Raw genomic sequence first — 11243 nt, forward strand, 5'->3', positions numbered from 1 at the left:
CTGTCTTAGCATAAAGCAATGCTATTTGACAAAAATCAGCATTGACACAGCTACCATTCAAATCTAGAGCATTCTTGGTAATGTTCTCCAGTGCTACCTCTGCGTGCCACGAACAGGCAACAAATAAAACCAGCAAATGCACAGCTCGGTGTCTGTTACCTCCAGCCCAGTGCCCTACACTTTTATTTTTTATACTGGATAATCCTCTTCTGCCCCAAGTTCCACTAATTTCCCCTCTTCCTGTGCCTAAGTAATGGTGTATCAGGGCCGGAGCCTTGGTGGATGACTTTAAGAGCAGAGGTAGGTGCTCACAGGGTCAGGCTTAAAAGCCGCAGTCTGCAGCCTTCAGCAGCCTTCAAAATGAAACACCACTGTGGTGCGAGGGGCAGCTCAGCTTCCTGAACCGTCCTCCCTTCCCTAGCTACACAATTAGCATTTTTGCATGGTGTATAGTTTTACCTGCAGTACTGCGGCCAGCTCTGGGGCCCCCAACACAAGAAGGACATGGACCTGTTGGAATGAGTCCAGGGGAAGCTATGAAGATGCTCAGAGGGCTGGAGCACCTCTCCTATGGAGACAGGCTGAGAGAGTTGGGCTTGCTCAGCCTGGAGAAGAGAAGGCTCTGCGGAGACCCCAGAGCAGCTTCCAGTGCCTAAAGAGCAGCTACAAGAAATCTGGAGAGGGACTTTTTACAAGGACATGTAGTGATAGGACAAGTGGGAATGGGGGAATTTACGTTAGGTATTAGGCAGAAGCTCTTCCCTGTGAGGGTGGTGAGACACTGGCACAGGGTGCCCAGAGAAGCTGTGGCAGTGTTCAAGGCCAGGCTGGATGGGGCTTGGAGCAACCTGGTCTAGTGGAAGGTGTCCCTGCCCGTGACAGGGGGTTGGAACTGGATGATCTTCAAGGTCCCTCCAACCCAAACCAGTCTGGGATTCTATTTCAGCCAGGGTGGGAAAGCCCATCCCATAGGATTTCAGCGCAGGTTCTGAGGCTGGAATAGGGGAGGGGAGACTCCTGGCAGCCGCGGCACCGCACGTTTCCACAGCCTCCTGCGGGGAAGGCTATACTGGACAGCGGAGCGGCTCCCGCCGGCCCGAAATACCGACAGTCCCGGCCCGTGGGGCGGCTCCCGGGCGCTCTTACCTCAGGTGGTCGACGGGCAGCCCGGCACCCGCACGGCGCCCAGGCACCGCCGCGGGCGCCCGAACCCGGGGTCCTGCTGGTGCCCAGGGCCCTGCCTGCGCAGGCAGGTGGGTTAAGTCCGGCCTGCGCATGCGCCCGCCCTCTCTCTTCCGGCGCTGATCATGGCGGAGAAGGAGTAAGTAGCTGTCCCGCCCCGGGGGTAATCCGCCGCCATCGGCGGCTGCGGCTGTGCTTGCGCCCTTCCCCGCCACCGGGACGCTGCTACCGCTCCCCGGTTGCCAGCCTCCGCCGGCGGCGCGGGAGGGCATAAATGGCTTGGGTGTGGGAGCAGCGGGAGGATAGGGCCCGGCGCGGAGGGATGGAGCCTCCGCCGGTCCTGTCTCTTCTGCAGGCGGCAGTTGTAGCCCCACCGGCCCCCAGGCACTGCTTCCATGATGATGGACCTGGGCCCGTAGAGGTTTCTGGCTAGGCGGGAGGGCGGTCAGTGCCGCGCCGGGTGCGCGGGCGGTGTGTGGCTCAAGTAGGAAGCCCTGGCCGGGTGCGCTGGGAGTGCCTGCTCGCCCGTGTAATTATGCTCCACAAACACTGGTCTTGCAAGTTTTGTCACATCTAGGAGTTTTAAAACTGGGCCAGTTTGAAGTCCTGTGAAATAAATTTCTACTAACCTAGCTTTTCTCTTAAAGCACCAATTGAAAGGTTAGTTTGAATGAGATGTGCTTGTAACAGACTTTGTTTTATTGAAAATTGTATTGCAAAGTAGGGGGAAAACGTCACTCAAGTGGTCTCAGTCGTTACTGTTCTGTGCAGCTCAGCAGCTGGTCCGTCAGACTGCCTTGTCTGGTATAGAAGGTGATCTGTTCAGGTTGCAGCAGAGGCCTGGTAACAGTGGGAGCAAGGAAGATGTGTTTAGTGAAGCTGGCTTGAGGCAGTGAGGGGCCACGTGCACATTGTATTAAGAGTTTGCATTGATTGACTGTATGTCGTGTAGCTTTAAAGCCCAGTTTTCTCATATCAGCTAAAAGAGTTTTGTTGCCTTTTGGTTTGTTTTTTTTTTTGCTTTCTTTTTCTTTTCGTCTCTCTTCATTCAGAGCAAAGAAGGTGCCACCTGTACCGGAAAGCTGCTGAAAAGCGCAGGCTTATGCAGCTTTGAAAGCCAAACGTCAGAAGAAGATCTTGGCTATAAAAAAGGTGACTATTCATGGCTCCTTATCTGGAACCATTTATTTATGCTGTTATTATACTGTTGAAATATCAGCTACTACTGCTGATACAATGCAATACAGAAGTTGGCAGCATTTAGGTGTACATGTTGGTATTTCTTTAATGCTTAGAACTGCGATGTCTTTGTCCATAAAAAAACAGTACTGGACAGAGTAAGGGCAAAGCATACTGTTTGTAAGATTGAAGTTAACCTTTTGCAAGCCAAGAGATTTACCACCTTTGTGAGGGTAAGCTTGACATATAGCACTGCTGAAGGTAAAGCAGCAGTGCTGTGGTAACAGTCTTCCAGGTTCTCTAAAATATCACTGAGAGTGATTCTAAACTCCCTGATGTGGGCAGATGTTCCTTAATCTGGTGTTATTTGTGGTAAGTTCTAGAGTATGCTATGTTATTTGAAGGTGATTTCCATGTGTTAAAAGGTATTTTAAAATCTTAAGTAATTTTTGAATGTATTTCAGTTCCGTAAGGCACAACGAAAATTGATCTATGCCAGAGCCCAGGCGTACCACAAGGAGTACAGGCACATGTATCGGCAGGAGATCCGCATGGCCAGGATGGCCCGAAAAGCTGGCAACTACTATGTTCCAGCGGAACCGAAGCTGGCATTTGTGATCAGGATAAGAGGGTAAGATTGAATGCAGATGTAAACAATTCCGTGTTCAAAAACACTGAAATTGGCTTTCTTGTTATATGTCTGTTTTGAGGGCTTAAATATGTAAATAAAATAAAATATTCCACTGGTGGTTTGGAAAGTTTTTGGCAGGATGTTGCGCGTGTATCAGAGGCTTATTTAGCTAAGTGCAAAATGGTTATGCTGGCTGTCTCCTGTCTTTAGGAATCCCTGGATTTTTAAGAAGGCAGCAAGGCTACAAGTACATGCAGACAATTGTTCTGTTTCACCTTAATTTTAATAAAATTACATGCTAGTATTCCCTAATATTCGAAGTGTCTGTTTAGCTCTCCTCTGATAAAGTGTTATAGGAAACTATCAAAAGGTGTGAGTGGAAGAATGATGTTCAGGGAGAGCACAAGGATAGTTGTAAATGGTTTCAGTGTAATGTTTTTTTCCGGTATTTTAATACTGAAATGTATAGAAAAATTGAATAATTGCTAAGCTTGGCTTTGTGTAATTGGTAAAATAGTGATGTGTTTAGTATGGCAACAATATAATTGCTTCTAACCTGATACTTAGTGTTTTCTGGGATGTAGATAACTGAGACTTTTTTCCTGTGTTCTCTAGCACCAATGGTGTCAGCCCCAAAGTCCGCAAGGTGCTGCAGCTGCTTCGCCTGCGTCAGATTTTTAATGGCACGTTTGTAAAACTCAACAAAGCTTCTATCAACATGTTGCGGATTGTTGAACCCTATATTGCATGGGGGTGAGTGCCAGTTTTATCAAATTGGAGTGCTAATGTTGAGTGTCTTTTGCATTTTGCTTCACTATACTTGCAGGTTTCCCTTTTTTAAAATCTTTTTCTATGTTCTGTGTGCTTTCTCTTTGAATTGAAAGCACGATTAAGGCAGTGCTTTAAAAGGTAATGCTTGCTAGATACAATTACACTCTCATACTGGTGTGCTTGGGAATTTGGTGTGAGGAAGATTTGCTTCTCTTGCTTTTCTGTTTACATTTGGGACATGCTGAATTGATCTTAAATTGTTTGTTATGGAAGTTTCATTCAGGGATGTTAACTCGGAGTGTGGCTTGCAAAGACTTATAATTTGTTTCTGTTTATTTTTTACTTGACTGTTTCAGTTATCCCAATCTGAAGTCTGTGCATGAATTGATCTACAAGCGTGGTTATGGCAAGATCAACAAGCAGCGCATTGCTCTTACTGATAATTCCCTGATCCAGAAACGCCTTGGTAAATAGCGCTTCACTTAACAAAAGAGAAACCAACTTGTTGCATTTGGATGATTAATGCGAAGCTGGACAACTATCCTTATTATTTCTGGGGAGTAGGAGTGATTGGTTAATAATCTCTTCTTTCGTCTTAATAGCTTGATATAAAGCAAGCTGGAAGTAACTTTCATTACAAAGTATTGAAAACCAGTGTAAAGAATCATATTTTAGCATTTTAAATTTGTAATTTTAAATGTAAACTCCTCGACTTTTAATAGGTCAGTAGATCTTTCAGTAATGAAAAGATGCTGCAGCAGGAAAGAAACCTATCATAGATAGCCTTGAAGTTTCAAACTCAATATTAGATATTGTTTGGATGCTGGAGGGGGACTATTCATCAGGAACTGTAGTGATAGGACAAGGGGTAACGAGATCAAACTTAAACAGGGAAAGTTCAAGTTAGATACAAGGAAGAAGTTCTTTACTGTGAGCATGGTGAGGCACTGGAACAGGTTGCCCAAAGAAATGGTAAATGCTCCATCCCTGGCAGTGTTCAAGGCCAGGTTGGACAGAGCTTTGGGCAGTGTGGTCTAGGGTGAGGCATCCCTGCCCATGGCAGGGGGTTGGAACTAGAAGATCTTAAGGTCCTTTCCAACCCAGATGATTCTATGATCTGGTAAACAGACTTCTAAAACTTCCTGTTAGAAGAGCTAGCTAGTAAAAGTGATTCGTGTCTTTAGTTAAAACAAAGTGTGGTCAAGAAATAGGCTGCTCTAGGACGCTCCTTTTCCAGTCATGCCAGGAGTGAAAGCAAACGCTGACATGTCTCCAGTTTTTGGCAGTTGGTTGCGTATCACTTCAAATTAGACTCTGTCACATTTGTTCCTTTTCCAGTGCAATAGATAATCAGGCTCGAAGGGTACAAACATTTCGCTGTAATAGCTTTTCTTTTTAACATTGTATTTTATGAGCAGTTGACTCGTAATTTGTCACTGAAGACTGTGGAAAGGCATTAAGGAAATGTGGTGGTGCATTGTTCATCAGAATGAGTAGTTCAGTTAATTTCCCTGAGCTACAAGTAACTGGTTTAAGTGTATTTAATCTAGTTTTTCTTCAAAGAACACAGTCTGTTTTCCTCAGTGGGGTTTGGTTTTGTTGTTCTTCATTGCTGGCTACAAATACTCAACAACTGAAATTGGTGCCTCTTGCCAAATCTAACAACTAAGTAATGCTGAGCTGGCTAGAGCTAAGCCATTTGAATTGAATTTAATCTGTCACTGGGTGTCATGACAGAGTGGGTGCTTTCTGACCTTCTGAAGCTTATCAAAATAAGTAGATATGACAGTAATGGTGTAATAATTTGTAGCTTGTTATTGACCAGTGGCTCTGTAGCCTTTCTGAAAACAACATTCTGAATTTTAGGAAAACTTGGTATCATCTGCATGGAAGATGTGATCCATGAAATTTACACTGTTGGCAAGAACTTCAAAGTTGTGAACAACTTTCTGTGGCCCTTCAAGTTATCCTCTCCTCGGGGTGGAATGAAGAAGAAAACGATCCACTTCGTGGAAGGTGGGGATGCTGGTAACAGAGAAGACCAGATCAACAGACTCATAAGGAGAATGAACTGAAGGTGAGCTGTTACCAAAGGTTAATACTGCCCGCTGTTCCATCTCTGCTGTGTAGGCTGCTGCTGTTACTGGCTGAACATTCAGGTTTCATACACACTCATGCTTGGGTGGTACCTACAGTATAAAGCTACGTGGACAATAGTGTTCTATTTTATTTTTAAAGTCTTCCTAAAGCTTAAAACATTTGTGTTTAGCTTAAAGCTTAAAAATCTTTATAGGTGGTACCTTTAGGAAGTTTAAACATTACCAATAACTTACTTTTCATTCACCCATAACTTGTTTTAAAACTTTATTTGGGTTTTATGATGAGAAGCCTTGAGACCTCTGCTAAAATTTTCAGCCCTTATTAATAATTCCTAATATGATCAAAGATCAAAGTCTTGTGATTGCAAGTAGTGGGGTTTTTTTTCAGATTGTCTGATTTCTGTTCTAAAAAACCTGTTCAGAACTGGGAGAAGTTAAATTACCAATTTAGACCATAATAATAGTAGAAATTGTCAGCTTCTTCAAGCATCAGAATGATTCAGTTTAAGCTTTCGTGGTAACATAACCAAGAATAATAATTTTGAAAGTCTAATTTGCCCATTTGAATAGTCTATCCTTTAGAAATGGGAAAGTTTATTAATATTTAAAGCAGTTTGACAGTGACAGCTGAGTCCTGAAGTTAGTATCTAGTTCAAACAAAATCTGTGTTCCCATCTACTGTTGTCATTCTGCTGTTCCTGCTTTGATGAGAAGTCTGCCATTCAAAGCTAAAACTATTTTTTTGTTCTTTAGTTCTCATTCCCTTTGACCTTTCCACTTCTCTTCACACACCAAAGTAGCTTCGGTGTTGCCCGTATCTTATTTTCAATCAAGGATAAATGCTTTTGTGGTATAACAGCTGTGCTGGAATGTAGGAAAACTTTGTTGTGTCGGAATACTTGGAAAGAATAACAAAGACCCAGTTTTCCTCAAACTGATTCCTCCAAAGGAAAGAAGGATTTTGGTTGGGTTGGTTTGGGTTTGGGGGTGTTGTGTTTTGTTGTTGTTTTGTTTGCTTGCTTGTTTTGGGGTGTATGTGTTTTTTAGAAATAAGATGTGCAGTTAGAATTCATAACTTCCAGAGGGTCAGTTAATAAAAGCATAGTGGGTAGAGATGTGACTTTCCAGCTTAAAACAGGTGCAGTTGCTGTTTGCATGAGTTCTCAGGAATACAATTTTTTGAAAGGTTTTTTTTAAGCCTTTTAAAGATGCTTTCATAGCCAACAGGGCAGAGCAAGCTGAGCTTATAGAGGTCTGCTGTCTGTCTGAGGAGCTAAAGGAAACATATGAAATATCTTTCCATTGCCTGACAGCTTTTTTTTTCTTGAAGCTTTTTTGTAGGCTGTTCTTTCTCAGTTTCTGCTCCCCCAAGCTGCTTGCGTGCTGCTTTGTTGGCTCCATCTGTGAAGCAGCAGAGTTTTAAAGCACTGGTTACATGGCACATGGAAACTTGTGCTTAGGAAAATAGTTGTTTACCGGGGACAGTGTTCTTGTAAAGCTTTTTAGCTCAACTGTGGGAAGAAATGGGCAACGTTGAGAAGCAGAATTGCTGTAATATTTGGTGCCTGGGGTGATGTTGTGTTACTCACACTAGCATTCTTGTAGAAATTATGCTGCTGGTGGCAGAGACTGTTAAAAGTTCAGTACCGGCAGATGTTTCCCTTAAGTTAGCGCATGAGGCATCGTAACCAAGATTGAGCTAAGCTACTTTCACTTCATGCTCCTGTCTGGTTTCTGAGCAGAAGATGGAAACTGCTGTATTTAATTGAAAACCTGCAGCTTTTCTGTCAGCGTGGATCCTTTCTCCTCCGTCTTCACTGCCAAACACCAGAAGTACGCTGGTGGTCTTGAGGGATTTCTTCCCTCCCTACAGGAAGGAAGCTTCTAGTTCATTACTGCAGCATCTGTAAATCCCTGTGAGAGGAGTAGTGTATTGGCACAGAAACTTCAGATATTCAGCTGGTTGCTTGTGATTTTCATTGGACTTCTAGCACAGTGTCCTGTGTAGGTAGCAGACATCAGGGCTTTATCTTTCAATTTAGGAAGTGACCTTGCAGTTTCTTACTTCATGCCTACAAGCAGTTAGTTGGTCTGCTTGGACTGCAAACAAACATACCTCTGGTGTAAAGCTAAGAAAACTGATTTTTCTTGTTTCCTGCACTTTATATTCCCAGTTTTCCTACTGTTCTGATAAGAGTGCATGTTTGAAACACAAATAACCTACACATAGAAAATAGGAGAATGTTGTAGTTTCTACTGAGGCAATGGGCAGCTAGAGTGTACTGTCAATTCTCAAAGGCCATGTATCTGAAGATGAGTATCCCTCTTCCTTATATGTAGGTGGTTTCCTGCTGTTTGTCTTAATTTTATATTTAAGTTAGAGTCTTAAATTTAAAATAGTAGTAAAAAGATGTCCAGTACCAACTTATTCATATAGATTGTGAAAAAGAGCATATTACTTGTTACCAAATTTTGACAATCCAGTATTGGCAAGATACTGAATTTCATTAGCTCTCAAGCAAACTTTATGGGAGCTGGTCTCAAGTCTTTGTGACTTTCATTTTTTTTATGTAGACAGTCCATAAAATGTGATGAAAATAATTACCTGCCACAAAAGTTGGAATACTCACAGTGTCTCCAGTGTGTCTTTAAATATTGAGTTCCCCCTGCTAAGCTTTTAGACAAGTGATAAAATAGGTACCAGTGTTTCAAAGCAGAAATGTTTATTGTGTAGTTCTGGCACTTGAAATCTGTGTTTTGAGTGAAGAGGTGTTAGTATAGAAGTTAGTTATTGTCTGCAAGACTATTAAAGTCTTAAATTCAGGTAAACAAAATTAGTATTTTCAGCCCAAATAATGAACTGTAGAAATGTGTTGGTTCTTTGGGTGGCTAAGGTAGTTTCAGATCTACATGTGTCTAATGATACTTATTTTTTTTTTTCCTCCCCCCTTTCAGATTCTGATGCCCAGCTGCAATCTTTCAAACTTCGGTCTGTTAATAAAACCATCTTGCACAAAACAGTGTCGTCTCGATTGGTCTCACTTTGTGACCCTCTTCTCTTGTGGAGGTGGTTGCTAAGTTAACTTTGGAGTAACCTGTTTCAAACCATGTGTTGTTTGAAGTAGCAGTGTATGGATAATATTCCTTCACCTTCATTTGGAGGAAGAAAATGTGGAAGGATTCATGCAGGTAACACATTAGATTTAGAGTGGCAGCAATTACTTTTGTTGTGATTAAAAGTACAATAAATGACTGAGCTGTGTGCTGTTGAGTAGGCAGGATACCTACATAGTGTACCAGGAAGCTGTGCAAAAGTTTTTTATGTAAAGAAGAGGTAAGGATAAATCAGTTCTTCACTTGTTAAGATCCTGATTTCAAGATCACCGTAATTCCTTCCAGCTGTGAAAATCTTCGGGTATTTTTTACCAAAGGAAACACACAACACTTCACGAAATAGCAAATTATTTTCCACATTGTAGATAATTAGCTTTACATGATTTGTTTGCAGTGTTTTATTTCAGATACTACAGAAGTGGAGACCACAGGATTGATGAGGGTATGGACAGTTGTTGATACTATGCAGGTCTGTCAGAGTACACATTAGAAACCCAGGGACTGGTAGAACACGTAATTCAACTTGTGTTCAGGCTGACTGCTTGTGTTGTCAGCACTTCACTGATAGAGCCTTAGTCTGATGAGGGGTTTGGTACAAGAGCTCAACAAGCTACGTCTGCTCTGACTGATGAGCTTTTCTCAGTGACAGGCAAGCTGTATTTACATAGTTTACCAGTGAAGGATGTTGACTTAAAAGTCGCTGGCATTGATTATTTTTTTCCAATTTGTGCAAATTCTAATAAAGCTTGTCAAAAGCTAGTTTTGTTTTTAAATAATTGCAAATTTTGACAGTGGCTTAACTGAAAATAGTGGGTGTGCTTTTTTGGTTAATGTGTTTGGACACTGGCAGAAGAGTGGAGTGTTTCCAGATACTTGGAACAACTGAATTCTGAAACTTGAAGTGACAATTGTGACTCGAGCTCCAAAATCTAGTAATGCAGCTTCCTCTGTCTAAATATGAAAGTATCAACACCTTTGTCCATTTGTCCAAGTCAGAAGAACTTGCAGTTCCTTACAATTACTCAGTGCAAGTAATCAGACTACTGATACATGCTTGGAAAGGGTTTAATGAGCTTAATTTGTTAGGCATCTTTGTAAAGTGATAAGCAGAGTGATCAACTCATAGAGTTGCTGGATGAGGGGAAAAGAAATGGTGAAAATCATAATAGTAACTGCACTATTAATGGGAGACCCCAGTTTTGATCTTGATCTTGTAAGAGCAAAGTCTGACTCCACTGAGCTTAAAACCACCAATGTGCAATGAAATTCAGATATCGAGGGATGTATCTGAGTTTTGTTGGCTTCAGTATCCTTGTTTCCAGTTGTAGAGTTCTTCCATTACTTTGCTACAAGGTTTTTGATTGTTTCCCTTTGATTCATACATGTATTTTAGTATATTCTTAAAAGAAAAGCATTTCATGGATGTAATGAAGCCATGCAAATGAATAGCAAACTTTGTATGATAGGTATAGAGAATAAAAGATTAACTGGTAAAGTTAATCATATCAGACAAACAAGGTCTGATAAGAATGCCCCGTAGGCTGAAATTTTGTTTTAAGGAGCACATGCACTAAAGTGTTAGTGAGGAGAAAGTTAATTTGGTTTTCAGGGTATTTGAGCAACTCGTTTTTCTTACCTGCCTCTGAAATGCACTTTCAGATAAGAGCTGCAGAATGTTGATGTGTAGTGTGGGAACTCACATGAAAGCGTAGCTGTGTTTAAGCTGGGAATCCTGTGTAGTCGATCACCTTTTATAGCAGCATTGCTTTCAGGAGTTTTAGTGTTGCTTTTCATGCATGTCCCATAGTAGGCAATTACAGAAACAGTGAAGGTCAGAATTCGCACTGCAAATGAGGCACAATCTGCTTACTCAATGCATGAGTAGTACATTTTGGACCATTTATGAGGTAATTTGAGTGAAAAACGTAGCTGGTAAAGGCAATCGCTTGGTCCCCAAACAGTATTGCAGGTCGTTTGTCAACATTCTGTGATAAAGTTCAGGTTCTTGTGAACATGTTGTTGTTTTCTCACTCCATAACTGCCAGCTGCTGACACATTCTGAAATAAAATTCCTATGAACTCTTCTCCTCTTTCAGAATGACCAACATCTTCCCTTTTTCCCTCAGAACTGAAGCCAGAAGCTTTACCTAATAGCCATTGGAGGAGCAGCAGGAGACTTTGAAATACTAACAACTCACAGATTTTTCGGGGATGTGAAGGTTTATAGGCTTTGCAGTTAATTGGTGTTTCTTTCTTTGCTGGTGTCC

At 41.9% G+C, this 11243-nt stretch overlaps 1 protein-coding gene across 1 annotated transcript; it reads left to right on the plus strand.

Annotated features, from left to right (window-relative positions):
- Window positions 1-1290: 1290 nt before the first annotated feature.
- On the plus strand, window positions 1291-8882 carry RPL7 (ribosomal protein L7). The gene is given in 7 exon segments (XM_030489185.1): window positions 1291-1321; window positions 2235-2334; window positions 2826-2992; window positions 3608-3745; window positions 4120-4229; window positions 5630-5840; window positions 8818-8882. Coding segments are annotated over 6 exon segments (738 nt in total). The 5' UTR covers window positions 1291-1307; the 3' UTR covers window positions 5839-5840; window positions 8818-8882.
- Window positions 8883-11243: the final 2361 nt, after the last annotated feature.

This window comes from Strigops habroptila, chromosome 1 (genome assembly GCF_004027225.2).
Source record: "Strigops habroptila isolate Jane chromosome 1, bStrHab1.2.pri, whole genome shotgun sequence".
NCBI lineage: Eukaryota > Metazoa > Chordata > Aves > Psittaciformes > Psittacidae > Strigops > Strigops habroptila.